At 40.1% G+C, this 21,489-nt stretch overlaps 1 protein-coding gene across 12 annotated transcripts in view; it reads left to right on the top strand.

Moving 5' to 3' along the window:
* Positions 1 to 21,489, top strand: part of RBMS1 (RNA binding motif single stranded interacting protein 1) — a 208,266-nt gene that overhangs the window by 128,384 nt on the left and 58,393 nt on the right. For all 12 annotated transcript variants that reach the window (XM_073305605.1, XM_073305604.1, XM_073305606.1 and 9 more), the window contains exons 3-4: positions 18,035 to 18,093; positions 20,652 to 20,743. In XM_073305605.1, coding sequence (XP_073161706.1) covers positions 18,035 to 18,093; positions 20,652 to 20,743 — 151 coding nt within the window. The remainder of the gene's footprint in view (positions 1 to 18,034; positions 18,094 to 20,651; positions 20,744 to 21,489) is intronic.

Below are 21,489 nucleotides of genomic sequence, written 5' to 3'. Positions count from 1 at the left end.
AAGTTAAGCTGACTGTGGTTTGTAATTCCCCAGGTTGTCTTTATTCCTTTTTTTATAGATTGGCACTATATTTGCCCTTTTCCAGTCCTCTGGAATCTCACCTGCCTTCCATGACTTCTCAAAGTTAATCACCAATAACTCAGTTATCTCCTGAGTCAGCTCCTTGAGTATTCTAGGATGTATTTAATAGGCCCTAGTGACTTAAAAACATCTAACTTGTCTAAGTAATTTTTAACTTGTTCTTTCTCTATTTTAGCTTCTGATCCTACCTCATTTTCACTGGCATTCATTGTTAGATATCTAATTGCAACTAAACTTTTTGAGTTATTGTGGTCTGAGTCATTTGATCTGCAGGGTTCATTCCCTGGCCTTCCCACACAGCATTTCCTCTCTGTAGTGATCCTTTGGGTGTGCAGGAAGAACTGCAGGCTGACCTAGATACAGCCTAAGCAGTAGTTTTCTGACACTGATGCAGACATTACAGGGTTGTTGAAGAATTAGTTCCTCCTCACATGTCCACATAGTTTCTCTGGATTCTCCTTTTTTTTTTTTTTTTTTTTTTAAAGATTGCTTTATCTGTTACGTTTCCCTGCTTCTAAATAGCTTTCATCCAAGCATGTTCAAAGTTTTCCTGTTAGACTTACTTTAGTATCTGACTTAGAAGAGGGCATTGTCAGGTAACCACTTCAGTAACAAAGATTCATACACTGTAATGCATCGTCTCGTTCACCTTTTGGTTTCTTTCAGATAGTCATTTAGCATCCTAAAAGGGGAAGGTTCACGCTGCTGATCCTTTCACAAGCAATGGAGTGGTCATCTGAGAATAAAATTAGGTTGAGAATGTAGTAGTTCCGAAAGACTTCAGTCATGATTCACTGACTAAGGTTACTTGACTAATGGGACTAGAGCTGCATAATGGTGATTTGGACTGAAACAGTATATAGCTAGGTTACAGAAAACAAATTTCAAGATAAGTAACTGCCATTTCTTCTTGCTGCAAAACTCTAGAAAGCAAGCTCTGCCTCCTGCTTGTTTTAATCAATATTCACATATTTGTCTTTCTTCAGCAGTGTAAAACTAAGGAAGTGGTACTGAAAATGACCCTGATGCATCAACAATCAATTTTAAAAAACAATTTTAGATTTTGTGCTAGAACTAGTGATTGCTTTTGTGTATCTAAAATTGGGCAGTAGATGGATTGCATTTTTTTTCTAAAAGCATAACATTCCTCTGCCCCAGTCTCTCAGTACTTAAGACTATTGCAGACATCTTTGCAACAGAGCCACCCAATTATGATCAATAATATGTGAGCTGATGTTTCCGCTCAATAACATAAAGGCACTTAAATGCCCTGCTGCAGTATTTTGACCCTTGGGGTGAACTACTTGAGAGCAAACCTTTTCCCTATTGAAATTGAGATATTTGCTATTCAGCACAGCTGTGATTTGAGACTAGGGAAGCAGTACCAAGTCAGAATCCAATCTATGTGCCAGCTTATTAAGGTGACAAGAAATGGTGTCTGTGGAGGTTCAAGCAGTGATTTAGAATAACTTGTCCTTTTAATGCAGTTTCAATAAGATTGACATTAAGTTATTAGATGTTAAAGAAAATAGTGCTAATGGATACAACAGAAATCCCATAACGTTAGTTTGAAGTTAATTCACAGATACATTAGTCAGGAGTTAAGTACCATCATACTACAGCTAGTTTAATGTACAGCGTTTATTGTTATGCGTGTTTTACTAATAGATTTATGACATTAATCTAGTTATATACTACAGTTCACATAAAGTTGAAAGGGATCAAAGATTATTTGAACAAGTAAGGCTTCCCCCCTGCCCGCCGAACAGAGCTGAAGTCACTTAGCTCCTCATGAGAGGTTGATTTAAGAACAAATGAGTACCTTTGCTTAAAAATGGTTTGAACACCATGCACCAGATCTGAGGGTACATCTTCACTACCCGCCGGATCAGCAGGCAGTGATCGATTGATTGGGGATCGATTTATCGCGTCTTGTCTAGACGCATTAAATCGATCCCCAAATCGACGCCTGTACTCCACCTCGGCAGGAGGAGTAAGCGGAGTTGACAAGGGAGCTGCTGCGGTCAACTTGCCGCAGTGAGGACAGCCAGGTAAGTCGAACTAAGATACTTGAACTAAGTTGCGTATCTTAGTTCAAACCCCCTCTCTCCCCCCCACCCCCAGTGTAGCCCAGGCCTAAGTCCCATTAAGCCTGCTTTGTGTCATCTTAGTCACACAAACTGACAGTAGGTCTTTCTTTGACTTGTGTGGCATGCTTTCTCTGTCTGTCTCTCTAGGTTTTTATAAGGACTGCCATCACTGTGGTGTCTGAGCATCTTTCATAAGAAGTAAACACAAAAATCTCTCTTCCAGCCCTGCTGGAAGGAACAAACTTTAAAGTTATTGTTTGGAGTTTTCAAAATACGTAAATGAAATAAAGTGCGACTGCTGATGTGGTTGAAAGCATCTTTGAATTGTATAGTGTTGGCTGTACCCCTTTTCCTTACAGCCTCTGATGTAGAGAGCCCTGGGTGAGGAAAATGGGGTGTGGCTGGATTGCCAATGCATTCTAGTAATCTCTGCCTGCTATAATGGCCCCAGAGGCTGCTGTAAATTGGTCCTTGGGACTGACCAAATCATGCTTGTAAATCAACTATTTGGGGGTTTAGTGCATCAAGGTGGGGATGAGGGTGGAGAATAATTTCAGAGGCCTTCCACTGACAACGTACCATAACCAGGCTCTACATATACATATCTAGGAATCGTCAACTCACGCTTTCCAACTGATCTTGACTGGTTGGAGCATGAAGGGAGAGGAGAGGGTTGCATACTGTGGTGCATGTTCTTTAACTGCATTCTGTGTCTGTTCACAGTTATTTCTGGTGAGCTTTTAGGCTGGGCTTTACAAAATGGACCTTTTCCCTTGAACTCCATTTCCCAACTAGCTTTCAGATCACCTTGTTGCCAGGATTTATGACTGAGTATACAAATGTTTCCCTGCCTTCAGATTAGGGCAGCATGCATTGGTAAATCCACATGCGCACACCTACATAGTTATCATATACTTGGCTTGTACACGTATATTAGCATTCCGCCTTGTTTAATTTCTCAGCTTCCACATTCCTTACATAGATTTGGGATCATGTGTGGACGGGAAACCAAGAGCTGAAAGAAGTTGTCAGACTGTAGTAAAAATGCTCCAGGGTTGAGGTGCTTAAACCTGAGGAAGACTTCTTCATTTTGCCTCCAAATGAGTTGCGTTTTTCTATTGTTTATGTGGAACTCCATTTTCTTTCTCCCTTTTTATACTCCTGGTATGAGCCACACGAACGATGTTGTTGTTGGTTCGTTGTATTTTTTAATAAATGGCTTTCATTTTTGGTGGGGGTATTTGAAATGCAGCTTTTATTCAGCGTTTTAATCGTAATCCACAAATACTGCCTGTGAATTCTGTAGTCTTAAAGCATGAGAACAAGGTGGGACTGTTTGCTTTAAAAAAAAACCCAAAAAACACTTTGCTCTTCCATTTCTTTCTACCATGCACTGACTCCTCCGCCCCCCCACCACCACCACACACACGCACGCACATTCCCCCCAAAACTGGGATTCTTTTCAGATTTTTTTTTACATTGAAGTGTATTTTGTACTTAGAATACTTACTCAGCATAGCTGTATGAAACAGCAAACCCCTTCCATGTACTGAAATATCTTTAAGCTAGTTAGGACACAGGCATATGTTGTGAATATTCTGTAGCAAAATATAGATTCTCATTCATGATTTTTATTGATAATGAAATAAAGAATTTTTGTACCTTTTTTGTAAAGGTAAGCATGTAAGGATTCAGTGTCATTTTTAAAATCATTTTCTATATCTATGCTATTAAGAGTTTTCTAAAGAGTTTCCTTTGTTAAACTAGATATTGCTCACTCTGGATTGGAAGATGCTGGTTGCTTCTGTAAAAGAGAGAATAGGGACTGGTTGATGTTAACTTGATTTTTCTAATGGTGATATAATCATTACTGTTGATATGTTTTAACAATATATATTCTTACATTTTGATTAAATAGCATTTGTAGATTTGGTTTGACAATCTGTAAGTGCTGCTGAGTAGCTGTAAAATATTTTCATAAAATTGCAGAAATGACCCTCACCAAGTGACTTTGTTTTGGAAGTTTATAATCTTTTGATTGAAGAACTACCTTATGTTAGTTGCCAACTGCATTGTGCCACACTGAAAATATAATGGTAATATGTCAGTTTCTAAATAGATCTGTCTAATAATGATCCACATACAACTGCACATTTAATCTGCTTTAAAAATAGTGTTCCCAAATAGAACACAATGCTGCCTAATCAACATAAAATGCATATTTGCAATATTTAATAGAAGTAGCTTTTGATGTTTGTACTTACCTGAATTATTTAGCTTTGGATAATGCTTTCATGCAATAAAATAACAAGCGTACTAGTCTTCAATATCGACCAGCATTTGTGGTTAGAGTATTTATTGGCCAGTAAATGTAAATTCATGCCCCTCAAAAATATTTAATAGATTCGTAGAATAAATAGAAAAGCTCCTATCGTATATAAACAAAAATATATTCTGAACTTTTTCATAAACTGTGCTAAGCTGGCAATTTCACATAATGTAAAAAGGAAAATGGCATTACCAACTATTTTATGGTTGATAATGTAAGTTTGGAAGGATTCGATTTTTATCTGTAAATGTTGATTTCACCATATCATCAATGGTCAGTTTGTGTGTATGATTGAAATGTATAGCAAAGTAGGGAAAATGCTGCTTGATAACTTACCAGAGCTTTTTTTTTTAAGGACATTTATTGTATATATTTTTTGACATGTGATGATGATAATGTGTTTTCATGGTTATAAAGCTTTAACTTCTTGAATCTCAAACTCTACTATCATTAAATAATTGCCTGACACACACACAGACCCCCTCATAATTTCCTGCAACTGTGAACATCTAAATAGGTAAAAATAGAAAAAAAAGTTTAAAAATAAACATCTGTATTATAAAAAATATATCAAATTCTACCTAATCTAATAACATATTTACCTCTGTTCTATTAAGATAAAATGTTTTGATTGACACATACCTTAGTATTTGAAAAAATTTAAGTATGGCACAGTTACATATGTACTTCTGAAGTGTGAGTCAAAGATCAAATCACTGTGTTTCTGCTAGGTGGTTTATCCTTCTTAACCCATAAACTGTAAGGAAACCAGGCTATGAAACTGATAGACACCCTGGCAGATGGTTCAGAGCTTAGGCTAAATCACCTTAGGTTGGCAGACAATAGGTTGGGTTCCTGGAGTGGAAGGGTCTGTGAAGAATACAGAAAATTATTCTTTTCTCAGTTTACAGTTTGCTGCTTAAACTCCAACTCTCCTTATGTTTCCTTGGCACACAGACGCATTTTTTTTGGTCGGAAGTGGGAACTGGCATAAATAACGTGTGACCTCAGGACCACCCTGTCAGTAGCTTCATGTTTATGAGAAACCAAAGAATGACCAAGATCTTTGCATGCTTAATGAGTTACGTACAGTAACTCCTTGCTTAACGTTGTAGGTATGTTCCTGAAAAACACAACTTTAAGCGAAACGAAGTTGAGCAAATCCAGTTTCCCCATAAGAATTAATGTAAATGGGGGGGGGTTAGGTTCCAGGGGAAAAAAATTTTGCCAGACAAAAGGCATTATATGCATTTTAAACAAGCAATTTAATACAGGTATAAGAGTTAAACAATTTTAAAGAAACAATTGAATACTACAATCATCATTGCTGAGTATGAAGCTTGGTTGAGGTGGTGGAGTCAGAGAGTGGAAGAGGGTGGATTGTCCTGCTGCTTCTCTTGCTGAACTTGAAAAAACACATCTAGAGATGGTTGTTTTGCTTTCCTTTTTTTATCTTGCTTAATTTCTTTATAGCAAGTCATTAGATGACCAGCTCCCCTAATCACTTTGGAGCTGCGTTCCCTGTCAGAATCGTCATCACTCAGGATTTGCAAGCCAACTTTAACCTGCCTTTTCTCCTCCTCTCCCCCCTCCCCCGCACCTCTTCCCCCTTTCCACACACCACATCCTCACTCCTCTCCTGCCAATCAGCTGGTTTGCGGTATTCAGGAGGCGGGGGAGCAGCAAGGATGAGGCGTGCAGGTCCCCCCCTCCTCCCACCCATGGCAATCAGCTGGTTCACGGTGTTCAGGAGGTGAGGGGGGAGGAGCGAGGACTCTGCGTACATCCTCCCCCTCCCTCTCCTGCCTGTGGCTGGTTTGCGGTGTTCAAGAGGCTAGGGGGGAGCCTGCATGCCTATTCCTCGCTCCTCCCCCCTGCCTCCTGAACGCTACAAACCAGCTGATTGCCACGGGCAGGAGGAGCAAGGGGAAGGCACTGATCTGCACGGTCTGCCAGCGGGTGGGAGGCTCGGGGGTGGGGGGCGTAGGGGAGCTGATAGGGGGCCTGCCAGCTGTGGACAAAGCAGGCAGCCAAACAACATTATAGGGGAGCATTGCACAACTTTAAACGGAGCATGTTCTGTAATGGAGCAGGCAAGTAAGATTGAAACAACGTTAAGCGAGAGGATGTTAAGTGAGGAGTTACTGTACATATAAAATGACCTCTTTGGGAGACATAAAGTTAAAGGGGGAAAGTTGCTGGATAATTTTTTTTTCACTTTTCCAGTTTTTTTGGTCTTAATTTCTATCTGTTCATACTGGTCGTATGGCAAGTCAAGCAAGCATTATGTAACTTGATTATGAGGCAACTACTGCCTGAATAGGTGCACACCAAACTAAGTTTAGTAATTCCACTGCTGTGTTAATGTTGAGCATCCTGGCTGTGTGGCTTTCTGTTTACAGTTAGATTTGGGGTGTAATTTTCAGAAGTGCTCAGTTTTGACCTACCTCTGATCCCTTTTGAAATCAGTGGGTAATTACCATTGACTTCAATGGGAGTAGAATTGGTCCTGTGGTAAAACTCCTTTTGGAGTGGGAGCAGAGTTAGAACCATGTTGAGCACCTTTGCAAATCCTACCCTAAATGACAGGTGACTGAATAATGGGACCATAGTTTCATGACATGTTTCTGGTGATGCCATGGCTGAAAAGACTAGGCTATAGTCACATGTGAAATCACCAGAAACCAAAGAAAAAATTACAGACCCATCATTCAAAATTTGCTTTATTAATTAAAAAAAAAATCCAATCCATAGATTTCATTACTAGATTAAAGCCTTATACAAACCCTGCTTTTCCTGCTCCCCTAGGACTGTCCCTGCTGCCACACCCTTTCTTGGCTGCTGTTTTGCTCCCACAGATGGCTTCAGTTGATTCCTTCCGCCCCGAGGGTCGTCTTTAATTGCTGCCTGGGAGGGATACTGGCAGTTTCCCCTCTATTTCTGATGGCTGTTTTGGGGTGAGGGAATGACGAGCTATTGGCTAAATCATTTCATTATTGCATGGATGAGTGTGGTGTCATGTCAATACACTGAAGCATTGGTTTTTTTCCATAGATAGTTTAATGTTAAAAGCAAAGTTCTGATGTGATTTGTATTGCTGCGTTTCATTATTTAACTTGACAGTGGAAGCATTTCTGCAGTAGAACCATTGGAGCTACCTCTCTAAAGTTACAACAGAACACAAAGCCACAATCTGTCTTGGTGATGAGAGTAATCAATTTTAAATGTTGGTTTAAACTGTCTAGAGATGTGACAAGAATAATTTTTCTAATGCACTAATCTAAATTTCCACTTGATTTACCAAAAACTAGCACACTAAATTCTGATTAAAGGTTATTCAAAGATCCATTTTTCTCTCGCAAAAATTGTTATTGGAAGCTAACAGATTGTATTGATTCCTACTCCTTCAGTCAGATTGTGAGGAATGGACAAAAATTATCCACTTTTTCATAACGTGAGAGGAAGCAAACATTTCCTGATTCTAAATGCACTTCTTCTCCCCACACCTCCAGCCTCCCTCTGCTAAACCAGAATAGAACAGCTCTTGCAGGGAGGGAGCAGAAGTCAATCATTCTTCATTAGAATTTCCGGAACTTGGACACTTCTTGTTTGTTAGAGGCAGACTTATTAGTGTAGAAAGAGCTAGAGCACTATATAACAAAATACCTAACAAAAATGGAGCATATTATATAACAAAATACCTATTCTTCAAGTACATAGTTGACTTTTTTATCTGTTGTATTCAATATTGACCAAAAATTGGAAAGCTCTTTCCCAGTTTTCTATTGATAAGTATATAATTTTATCCTTCAGTGTATCTGCTCTTCTACACATTACACCTCAAAAAAGTAACTTCAGTGAGTAGATCCAAAGAGATTACTAAACTGCAAGGGTTAATAGAGTAGCTGTTTCTGCTTTTCATAGACTCATAGAAATGTAGGGCTGGAAGGGACCTCAAGTGGTCATCCAATCCATCCTAGTTGCACTGAGGCAGGACCTAGACAGTTTCTGAGGCAGAAATACCTAGACCGTTCCTGACAGGTATTTGTCTAACTTGTTCTTAAAAACTTCCAGTGACTGAGATTCCTTTTTGCTCCTCCTACAGCAATTCTTAAAATATGATATACACAACCAAACCTTCCAATTATTGGTTTTGAACCTGAAGAGCAGCTCACCTGTTTGTACCAAATTATTATTGTTAATTGCTATACATCAATAATAATATCTAGTTCTTACAATAACTGTCAATGAAAATATAAATATGTACAATCTAAATGTTGAATTAAAAGGGGGGGGATGCAAAGAAGGAATATTCTTGGCATTCCAGGGAACATACACGCTCAAGGATTGGAATTCATAATAATAATAATAATTGTAGAAATTGCACTCGAACCAAACTTTGTATTTAAGATCCTTCTACAGCATGAAAAAGTAGACTTTCTACAAACAGACAAAATATCATCTCCATCATTTTGTAGGCCTAGTCAAAACATATATATGAATCAACAAAAATATTCTCATAAATTCCTTGATATCACAAATAAACGTAATCCACCTGGCTAGATGGTATTTATGCCCTATAAACACTTCAAGTGAGACTTTCAAAAGCACTGAAATGAGTTAGTTAAAAACAGTGAGACTTAAATCAAATGAATTCTGAATTTTTGAAAATCCCATCCTTCATTCTGAAGTGGTGGAGATTCAAAGGGACAAATACAAAGAGAAATGCTCTAGTTTAAACAAGAATTGATTGAGGTAAATCCTAAGGCCAGTATTATAAGGAGGTCAGACTAAATGATCACAGTAGTCCCTTCTTGCTTTACAATCTATGAATCAATTTCTTGTCAAAACCACTTGGACCTTTGGCAGAGCCACCATCAAAGTAGTGCTCCAAGTAGTTAATTTATCTTAAATGAACAGCGGTCACCATATTTGCTTACAGTGAAGTACATCATTCTGTGCCTGGAACAGAGCAAATCTGGCAATGTTAAATAATGTTTTAATTGTATTTCTGTAATTGATATGAAAGTGTTAGCTGAATTAAAAAAAAGTAGCACATCTCTTGCCAAATCATAGAATCATAGAATATCAGGGTTGGAAGGGACCCCAGAAGGTCATCTAGTCCAACCCCCTGCTCAAAGCAGGACCAATTCCCAGTTAAATCATCCCAGCCAGGGCTTTGTCAAACCTGCAGCACATCTCAAAGTGGAATCTCAGACAGGTATTAAAGAAGATCTCAGGGACTCCTTCGTTCTCTATGGTATCATCAAAAACGTGAAGAATTTAATATGAACATTTCCAGTTCTTCATGCAGTGAGAGGATACATCTACAGAACATTGCTGCTAGATCTCTTTTATTGATTAACCTATCCAGGGGTGAAAGTAACTTAAAGGACTTACTGGTATGCCAAAGTCCTAAGCAGGGGGCGTGGCCTCAGCTGGAAGAGGTGGGGCCTTTAAATACCCGGGGCCTTTAAATCAAAATTTAAAGGCTCCGGCTGTAGTAGCGTCGGCTGGGAGCCCCGGGCCCTTTAAGTCACCGTTAGAGCCCTGCCGCCACTACCCCAGGGTTCCGGCAGCTGGGCTTGGAAGGCGATTTAAAGGGCCCAGGGCTCCAGCCTCTGTAGGGAGCCCCAGGCCCTTTAAATCACCAGCCTGGGGAAGCTAGTCCAGTCCGGCACGGTGTACCAGACCAGACCGGCTTACTTTCACCTTTGAACCTATCCCACTTATCCCTAATCATCTTTGTGTTCTGGTGAGTAAGTCTGTATTAGTTTCATGATGGCCAAGAAGCAACTGACTTGTCATTCTAAAGCAGTGGCTCTCAAACTTTTTTACTGGTGACCCCTTTCACTTAGCAAGTCTCTGAGTGCGACCCCCCTTATAAATTAAAAACACTCTTTCATATATTTAACACCATTATAAATGCTGGAGGCAATGCGGGGTTTGGGGTGGCGGTTGACCGCTCGCGACCCCCTGAGGGGTCCCGACCCCCAGTTTAGGAACCGCTGTTCTAAAGAGATTTGTTTTTCAGGGCATTGCTTGCCTCCCAGTAACAAAAGGCAACATACAATAACAAGTTGTACCCAATGATATCTCCTCCCAATCCTTCCTTGACTGCTGGAAGGACAGAAGGAAGGAAAACGTAGAGGTGGTAAATGTCTGCCTGTATCCTGCAGTCATGGTCCCCAAACCCACTACTAAGCCAATGGAAATTATTCTTTATCAGAATTTTTATAAGATGATGCTTATGCATCATTACATAGCAGGGATGGAGCAGGTTACAAAGATCGGCATCTGACACAAACCAAAGGTTTTACAGATAGAGAAATAAGTGACTGGAAATATATAATTTAATATAAAAAAGACTAGGGAAGAAGAGGGTTTCTGAAAACAGCACAGTATTTGGAAAATTCTGCTTGTCTATACTTGGGAATGAGCAAAAATATAGGGTGAGTTTTTCTGCGTGCGCCCAGCTTCCCTAGGGAGCAACGGAGAGGAGCCTCTATCTGGGAGCCAGATACCCTCCCTGATTTTTCTCCTCAGCCTCAGCTCAAGTCCTGCTCTAAACTGTACCAGCTGGCTATTGCATCCAAGGGGCCATATGCCACCTGAGATTGTGGGAGTTACTTGCTCTTCAGCTAAACTCCCTACATGCCCTTCCCCATCCCCAACATGCTCCTGCTTTGGGAATTCCCTGCACTGGGGATGTGAGCAGGGAAGATGCAGGAACCAGCTCTGCTGACTCTGTGCTTGCTGGAAACTCCCTCATCCTGCTGTTATCCCCAGTAGTGTGCTTATAGGCAGTCTCCATTCTCTTTGTACCTCCTCAACACTGCAAAGAGAGCAGAGCAGGGATGAGAATCTCTCTTAGTTTTACTTGAATGTAGCTGGTCTGTCTGGCATTTCATCTCCGAGTGTGATAAGGTTTGTGATACAGAACTTGCTTACTATATTTCATGTGAAATATTTTAAGCCAAGTTGCTCCAAAATAGGATTTTTTGTTTTTTTTATATATATATAGTGTGTGTGTGTGTATATATATATATATAAGCATTTTGTCTCCTTGAAACTTCAAAGTACTGATTTGCCCCAAAACAAAAAAGTCGCATACACTGTTGTGCTATGCATGTTCACTTGGGGAGGTACTTAAATGTAGTCTTTCCTTCCCCTTTTTAAACAGAAAGGGATCTAGCAACCTGCAGAATGTGTATAATTTGCATAGAGACAACATAAGGTACACCGTAAGGCCTTGTCTACATGGCAAAGCTTTTTGTTTTGTTCTTTGGACTAACTTTTATTTTTTTTCCAGATAAACTGTCTTGCATCCACACACAAGTTACTTTTGGGAATTATCTGGCATTATCTTATTTTGCATAATTTCACTTCCAAAGTGACTCTAGACTGGAATGAGGCTGGGTTTTATTTGTTTTTTGAGTAGGGTACTTGTGGATGTGTGCAACAGCTGTAGCATTTCGGATTTAACTATTCTGCTTCTGGTAGTCCTCCCACTGTTCTCCCACACTACATGGTTTCTTGCCTGGATTGACTTGTCTTTTTATTTCTGTTCCCTGTACTGTGTCAGGGTCATTTTTACTGTATGTCACCTCCCCAATTAAATGCTAGCGCTCAGCCAAGAGCTCCCCTTTGCGATTCCAAATCCTGGCGAGTTCAAACACGTGGAGCCACATACCTTTTATAGCAGCCATGCCCTGGGCGTCTGTGTGATCCTGTATGGAGATCCTGGACTTCCTTGCCCTCTAGACAGAGGCGCATATCCAGGCCCATCTGAACTGCTGTCACTGGATCTACTAATGTCTGTCAGAGCAAATAAAAGAGAAGGGGTATTCCCAGGATATGGAACAGTGCTGCCACAAAGTGAAGGTGCTCTGCCAGGGCTACAGTGACACAAGGGACAGCAACAGGACCTCCAGTAAGTCTCCAGCTACCTGCCCATTCTGTGAGACCCGGATTTTGACAAGAGAAGCCACCATCAAACCCTGGGACAGGCTTCTGGGCAGTCTGGGGAGGAGGAACACAGAAGGCACCCAAGCAACCTTCAAAAGCACTGACCAGGAGGAGACTCCTGAACAGCCAAGATCTCTTCAGGATGCCAAATTCCTAGCCAGACACCCAGGTGCCAGAGATGCCCTCCAGAACCCAGGCTGAGAGGCATCCTGAAATTACTGCATAGGGGAGACTACTAGTAAGTATTATGTGCTGAATTACAAAACAACAGCAAAGGGGGATTTAAAAAATTTTGTTTCATGTACTGGCTGGCAGCTGCCATTTTAAACAGAGCCTCTCACCACATGCTTGGCTACCCTTGTCTCCCTGTCTTACCCTCCCCTTTTGGCCCCTCCGCCCTCCCAAAAAAACCCAGCCCTGCTCAAAGTGGCATCTTTAGCAGAGACTTTAAGCTCTAAAGCATTAGTTCTGTGAAGTATCCTATCCCAAAACCATTGGCCAAACATGCCACCCACCCCGTGCCTTGTAATTCTTCCTTCCTTCTGGTTGACTGCCATGCCCCTGCTCAAGATGATGGCCCCTCAGGAGTTAAAAATGAAGCACCTTGCAATGCTGGCATGTTTATAGTAACAGCAAATACAGAAACAGAAAAAGCAATAGAAAAAGTACTTGGGCTCTCAACTTAATCACTGCCCTCGGCTTTTAGCTGACTTTACATTCAGTGAAGTAAACTGCTAAAACTAGGCTACTGACCCATTTCAGAATTCATAGAAATTATACAGCATTCATGACTATTTTTAATGAGACTCTCAGAATTAACCCTGTATGTCCAAACCAATTACTGCAGAAGTCTATTTTGTAGTGCACTTTGTATTGATATGTAGGAGTACAAAAGAGAATTTAAAGCAAAGACGATGCTCTGTTTTTGCATGGATGTTGCAAGGCACTTGCAGCTTTCTCAGGGCAGCCAAGGGAGGTGGTGTATCCCTTCCACTTCTGCACAAGCTGGAAGCAAATGGTGGCATTGCATATCTTCCCAGTTTGCTTATTACCTCGATGAACAAGACTCTTCTCTGCCTCTTTGGGACATGCCTCAAGTAAACATCCTCCAGCGTAAGGACAGCCTGCAGAAATGCACATGCGGTTACTAACCTACCCCTTCTTCACCCACCCACAGCTCATCACCAGCCTGGATTGGTACAGGAGCCCTATAAAAAGGGGAAATGAGGTAGGAAAACCACTTACCATCTCCCCAGTCTGGGAAGAAAAGATGACAGTAGGATTCCAAATGTGGGGGGACAAATAATTTTTTATCACTGTTAGCATGGAGACCACTATTGGGCCAACAGCAGTTTGTAGTGTTTGTCTGGTCCTGTAGCACCTGAAGTGCCCCAGCCCTTGTGGTCAGGAGGCTTATTAGTTATGAACACCTGAAAAACCTTACAAGTAAAGCGAAAGAAGACAAGGCAGGAGATGTTTGCTGACTTTCTCAGTGCATCTTGGCAGAGGGCCCGGGGCTTCAAGGGAGTACCGAGACTCAGAAAGGGACATGCAGGAAAGGCTGCTGGCAATGTTTCACCAGCAAGAAGCAAGCAACTCTTCTAGAGCATATTGTGATTCTGGTTGTGAACAATGTCCCCCACCTAGCTATGTCCTGCGCCTTGTGGGGAACACAGGATACTGGCAGCTAACTTTCAGCCCTCCAGATTACAGGGGGATCCCGTTCTTAGTCACCAAATCCAATCCTTTTCCATACCACTCCACCCCCAGAAAAAGGAGAATGGTTTGGAGAACTGCCTTCTCCACCAACACACCTGAGTGAGCTCATCAGTCAAGATATGGAAGCACTTCAATACTTTTATGCATGCTCCACCACGGTTCCACTGGTTTTAAGTTTGTACTATTACATTGAATCAATAAGTTTTTATTGTGGAAAAATTAGGCTGAGAAGTTTCATTGGAATTCCCCCAATACATCAATTCCTAATAAAATGTTAAATGATAAAAGATGAAAACCCACATCACCTGTGTGTGAACACCTTTTACAAAGTGATCACTCTGTATCTAACCTCTCAGTGACTCAGCAAGACAACCCACGCTCGGCTTCCAGCTCCCCAGCCATCTCCTTTCTTTATGGGGACCCACATCTCTCTCCCTTCTGACCAGGGTATTCCTTGGCTGCACTGCTCCTGGCCTTCACTTTGTATTTCCCAGCAGACAGCTTGCCACGGATGCCTGCCTATTTTTCTCTTCATAGACTGATAAGAGTGATTGTCAACAGCTATAAGTTACCAAACAGCACTTCCTATACAAACCTACTTTATTCTTGAGGTAAAAAGCATTGCAGAAAAAACTTATTAAAAATAATAGAAGAACCTACATGTATGCCAATAGGCTTATCAGAATTAACCTCAACCCTAACAGCGAGCAGTGTTTTCTCCATGCTACCTGTCAGTAGCTCAAAAATGGCGTGGCCTGCAAAAAAGAGATGATTTATAGGATGCCATGAGGGGAATGATGGGAGTTTCGTTTGACATCAAATCTCAGAATTCCAGTAGGTTCCAGTAGGCATCCCACAATGGGGCACAAAAAAACCCTAAAACAACAAAAGTGCTTTGTGTCTATTTGAAAAAAAGACAGAGCTGCGTGGATGCAATGATTCCCAAGAGAAGTAGCTTAAGATGGAATAAACAAAGTGTGTGGATGTACTTTTTTTGCTATACTATTTCAAAAAAGCGTATTCTAAAACAAGGTCTTGTGTAAAGAAGGCTTAATAATATTAAGCAAGTGAGGATGAATCAGTTAGAAGGAGAAGATAATACAGAAGATCAGTGCTTGTAGGGAGGGAGAACAATTAATCTGGAGAAAAATATGCACCAATTTATGATCATCATCTTAGCAGTCATTCAGTATTTTGAGATTTCCCAGTATTTTTGAAGCACTGTTTTTCATAAAGTGTGGTTCTACTCTGAAGATGGTTCTACTCTATAAAAATGACAGGGTGGGGTTTACGATCTGTCATCTATCCGATGACTTTCATGTTCAGTTCACAAATAAAAGGATTTCCAACTGTGAACCCTGAAAACTAAGTTTGGGATCTGAGAATCAACCTGGGTTATTTCCTCCTTGTACCTCTTTTAAAACACAAGTGATTTCCCTCATATGAATTCCTTGGAGAAACAAGGCTAGGGCATGCTCGGGGATCATAAAAGTTTTCATGAGTCCCTCTGTGCCACACACAAGACCCTAAATAACTGTGAGATGTACAGTTGGACAAAAAGGTTCTACAGGTGCTACTCTGATTATAGAAGGGCAGTGTCTCATTTCTCGTGTACCTGCCTGACCCTCTCCGCTTCCTTCAGTCACTTGTATATTCAGGAAACAACTCTTGTGATTTACATTGTTATATGTACATACCCAGACAAATAAAGGACCAGAATGTTTCCACGAGGGCAGGAAAGCCTACAGCCTCCGATTCTAGCTTGGAGGTGGGGAATTAAAAAGGGAAAGTATCACCTCTGCTGTATGACCATCACAGAAATACTGTGATGGCTCTAGAGTTCTGGGCCCATGGCTTGACAGGTGGCAAGGTCTCCAGCAACTGGCATGGCGTCATCCTGTTGAAACCCCTTATTGGGTTTCAGGGCAGCTGGTTATTTGTAGGAGTTATGCTGTCTAGGGTGCAAGGAACCAGGGTACACATAGCACTGCTGAAGGTACAGGGCCTGTATGCAAATGGCACTGGCTTCTGTTAGATCCCCAGAGCTTTGAACACCTGGCTTCTTGACTCATAAGTACATCCCTGCTTCTTTCAGAAACATTTCAGTGAAACTTCATGAATACAAGTGCAGTTGCCCTGAATTGTGACATTACAACTTTTTACATAATATGCAAAGATCTGCATATAGTCATGTATTATACCAGGAAATTAAATAACTTTTAGACTATGTGGCTGCTGTGGTCTAACACGTTGCCTTATTCACTATCTCTAAGTGGCTTACTGAGCTCCATAAGGAACCAGCAACTCAAAGTTGCCTCCCCCTCTTTATTGTGGTTGTATATCCATTGATGAGCTGCCTATACTGCACTCTCTCCTGCATTCCATAATTTGTTGGTTTATGCATATTTGTGATGTGTTTTAGCATTTTCCAACCTGTGTAATTCAGTTAGCATTTTCAGTTCTTGTACATTGAAAGCACAGTATCCTGTTAGGTATTAATGTAATACAGTATACTATTTTTCTGTGTAAAGAACTAGCTGTGTTCCATATTCCTCCTTCTCATGTACTGCTTGTGTTTGGAGTAAATGTAGTTTGAAAGCAAATAGAGGAAGTTGTGGTCTAGTGGGAGTCAAGAGACCCACGTTCTGTTCCTAATTCTGCCATTAACTCTCTCAATGACCTCTGGTCTGAGCTTGTGAAGTGCTGAATGCCAGCAGCAAAGTTGGGTTGAGTACTTAGTACTAGAGCTGAACTGGGAAACAGAATCTTCATACTATGAAAAATTTCAATTTGGGGGGAAATACTTACATCTCATATTTGGGCTGTCATCCGCCTGGTCCTCCACTACCACTAGAAATTCTTCATGGAACTGAAATGTCGTAGTATTTTGTTTCAGAAGCACAGAACATCGCCACAACGGGACAATTTGATGTTTCCGAAACAAAATAAACCCCCTTGGATGCCTGGCTGCCCGCCTGACAGGCTGCAGTGGAAACAAAATGCCTGGGAAGCCTAGGCTGGCTGCCAAGGAGTGGGAAAGCCATGGAACTGTAAATGATTTTCAGATGGAAAATCAAAAAATTTTGGCGGAAAATTTTGATTCTCCAGAAAGTGAGTTTTCCAGTGGAAAATTCCTAACCAGTTCTACTCAGCACTTTGTAGGATTGAGGCTTTCATTTCTTTTTGGGCTTGTCAGTGCTAGGAAAAAGGGGGGGTTATTTTTAGTTTTAAAGTGTCAGCAAATATGTTTTAGAATCCTAGTGAAGTTAGGGCAGCTTCTAGTTTTGACACATAGTTACGGGTCCATGTATTATCTGAGGGAGTCCAGAGTTCATCTCAATCAGCTAACACTTGTGAAAACCACTTCTTATCCTGTCTAGGCTTTTAACATGTGTTAGCTATCACATGTTTTTGTTTGTTTAAAGTCATACACATACTTTTCCCAAGTTTGGGTAAGCACTGTGTGTTACACATAAGGTAACGTAGGAATAATAATGTATGCCCAGCTTTTTAAAGTGGTTTCAGACTTGTAGATGAAAATAAGATCTAAGCATTATTTAAATTAAACATTTTCAAAAGTAAGAATAAGCTCCATCTTTAACATAATACATTTGTCGTCTTTATATAGTTATGGAAAATTAGAGAGGAAACCTTACTATATAAATCTAATCAAGGGTTAAAGTTTGAAGTTTCTTCTTCTTTATATGATTTTTTTCTGTTTCTATCAATATTTTCTTATATTTTGTTAAATTATAAATTAAAACTGAACAGAATTACATGATCTTGGTCTCTGTTGTAACAGGATGTCACAAGTATAATATTTATTTCCTTTTTAAACAATTTTTAGATATGGGAAAATTGTATCCACAAAGGCTATTTTGGATAAGACAACAAACAAATGCAAAGGTATGTTTGTCTTTAAATTATATTTGCCTACTTGTTTTCAAATTATTTTGAAATATTCTTAAAATTTGGGGGGGGGGGGTGTAAGAAATACATTCTTATTCTACACCAAAGTTTAGTCTTGCCCAATGTCTGTATAGTTGTCCCCAGTACAATTGGCAAATAGTCCATGCCCAAGCTGTGTGCCAAAACTTCAGATGACTCCAGTTAAGTTAACAAGCACAGCACTGGCTGGCATTTAGCCCCTGCTTTAAAAAAGAGAATGGAGTTAGAAAACAGCTTTTTTTCCCCCTTGCCTGGGGAGATTAGAGTGCCTTACAAAAGACCATTAGACTGTATTAAGTATCTGGAAACATTACACATTGTGCAAATTGGCTCTATTAATTAGAACAGAGTAGTTTTAAGCAGTACTTAATTATATGTTCCAATACCCTAATTGTGTTTTTGTTCTATGCCTGTTTGAATATATTGGTGGGAGAGAAAGGGTTTGTTTTCATGAACATAATTATAGCTGAAAAAAATAATAAAACTTCTATCAAATACACTGGAAACGTTAATTTAGTGCACTGTCCTTCAAAATTTCATATAATTATTATGAGAGCATACCCCAATAACAGAAGTGGTGGATGGAGGTGTAGCAACAGACACTGATGTATTAGGTTTCAGACATTCTTTCTGACAATAATTAGGATAATTTCTAAGCAAAGGGAAGAATGGAGTCGGCTGACTTAGCAATGTTAACTACTGACCCCATGAATGAGTACAAAGCTGACAAGCAGGGGGCAGGAAAGGAAAGCTCATCATTAATAGAGTTCCAGCTTTTTGTGGGGAACTTGGAGGCAATGGTGCAGAATGGGTTCTAAATACAGGATCAATCAAAGGGACACTGAATTCAAAATCTGTACTTATCTAAAAACTTCTTACCTCCAAGTTTTACATATACACCTGCTCTTACTATAATTGGGGAAAAAATAGAGAGAACTATTTTTCTACATTTCCAATGTATTAATGCATTTGACAGTACTTAGTTTGTCACACACCCACACCAATCCTGAAAGCACTTATGGAAATCAACTGATTAGTACTTTTTATGGGTCCAATCCTGCAAAGACTTTTGCATGAAATTACTTATAATATGTAAGTGACCAGAGTTAAATCTGTTGGGTGTCCTTTTAATGGCAATATTCCTTCGGAGAAGTTATGTTTTGGTGCACAGTTTTCTCTATACAGAGTCCATAAGGTACACTTAATTGTATTGTAAGCCTTATATGTTTAGTATTTGAAGCTAAATTTCCATTCTAACACCCAACTCTTTCCAAAAGTGATGTGGGATTTTTAATGATTACAAGCAGCCAGTGGATTAGTTTTATATCTCATCTAAAATGTGGCATTTCCAGCAGCACAGAGCCCTGTAATGACCTGCTTCGTGATTTGCTTCAATACTAAGAGTGAATAGTGCCATTTTCTGCTGCAATAGGATTTTATTTATTGTTATCAAAGTAGACTTCAGTCAAAGGTTGCTCTTGTTTTTACAGGGCTGTTTATTTTGAGTGGGATTTTCAAAACACCAAGGGGATTAAGTCACCTAACTCCTAGTGATTTTCAGTGAGACCTGAAGACAGTGGCTAGTTTCATTAGGTAATGGCACCTAACACCTAGATACCTTTGAAAATCCTAGCCTGTAAGGTTACTGCCTGATAAAAGGCTACATTTGTTTGCCATCCAATTCCACTGGAGTCTATTGGCAGATTCCCTCTTAATAACCTCCTTGTAACATATAAACAATTCTTGAACTTCCCAAAATTATCAGGGGCAATATTTAAAATTAAAAATTACTGTTCTTTATTAAGTTTATTGTACTTAAAAAAATCTGGTGTTGTCTATAGCATCTCTGTGTGTTGCTGCAGTATAAAGCATTTTAGAAACAGTTGATGAAATCTTGGCCCCAATGACGTCAGTGCAAAGCTCCCATTAACTTCACTGGCAGCCAAGATTTCATGCATCATATAATTAAACTAACCATTGTCTCTCGTGTACACATGACGGAATAGCTATAGCTTACCAATTTATCAGAAACCTGAGTTTGATAGCACACCATGGTTTAGATGATTGGTAATAGGGTACAGAGGCTTTCCCTTCTAGGTCACTTGTTAAAATCTGGGCGAGGATTTTAGTGACCAAAAGTTAACATGAGATTGCTATTCAGATGCCTATACTATCTCAGGTTAGTGCATAGTGGACTAAAATCCAGATCACACAAAGCATTATAATAATTGTTGGAAGCTTTGGCATAAGCCACAAATGAATGGGCATGAAAACTGACTTGTCTTCTTATTGCAAGAAGTAGTTCTTCCAACTCATGGTTAAAGGACATTGATGGGACAGTGCTGGTCAGCTTACCCGCCTGCTACTCTGTTCTGTGACTAGATGAAGATCTTCAGCCTCCAAGGCTGTCAAATTGTCCCTTCCACCAGCACAAATTTTGTGTTAAAAAAAGCTTTTGCACTGTTTGATTATAAAATGGTTGTTTGCTTCTCAGTAAAAGTTGTTTTAAATTTCAGGTTACGGTTTTGTAGATTTCGACAGCCCAGCAGCTGCTCAGAAGGCTGTTTCTGCTCTGAAGGCTAGCGGAGTCCAAGCACAGATGGCAAAGGTAAGTTTAAAAGTACTCTGCAAATTCTTGCAGTGTAACCTGAAGGTGAACAAACTTGTGCTTTTTCAGATCATTGGCAACACACATTCTAAAGCTGAAGGCCCCCTATTGAGGATGCAGTGTCTCCAATCCCCACAATACTTTAGAGTTTAAAAGTGGGGATAGTTAGCTGGAACGCAGCCTCTGAAAGATGTAAGGAAAGGTATGCTCCACGCCCCCCTTGCTGAGCTGAATGGGATTTTTGCCACTGATTACAGTAGGAGAAAGAGTAGGCCCTAAAATAACAACGATAAGACTTCACAGATTAAAGTCAACATCTCAAATCGTAGCTGGAAACAAATTAGTAGTTGATGTAGTTTGTAGAACACAGGTATTATGTGCTCTGTATGTGGAGCACCACTGAGTAAGCGATTTGCCATATTCTTTACTAGCTGAAACTTTCAAGTGGTCGTTATGGGGATCTTCAGATAGAGCACATTGGAGAAATCCACTCTGTATAACTGTAGCTAAATCCACAGCTAACATGAAAGATTACAAATTTCCTCACTGCATTTTCCACTTTATGCATCCGATGAAGTGAGCTGTAGCTCACGAAAGCTTATGCTCAAATAAATTGGTTAGTCTCTAAGGTGCCATAAGTCCTCCTTTTCTTTTTGCAAATTTCTGGTTGATACAGAAGGAGAAAAATAGCAGTTCTAGTTACCAAAGAATCCAGGAGTAGACATGGTTCCTAATGTAGCTACAGA

The sequence above is a fragment of the Lepidochelys kempii genome, chromosome 11 (genome assembly GCF_965140265.1).
Source record: "Lepidochelys kempii isolate rLepKem1 chromosome 11, rLepKem1.hap2, whole genome shotgun sequence".
NCBI lineage: Eukaryota > Metazoa > Chordata > Testudines > Cheloniidae > Lepidochelys > Lepidochelys kempii.
Note: the sequence above shows the minus strand (reverse complement) of the source record. Positions and strands in the feature narration are given on the sequence as shown.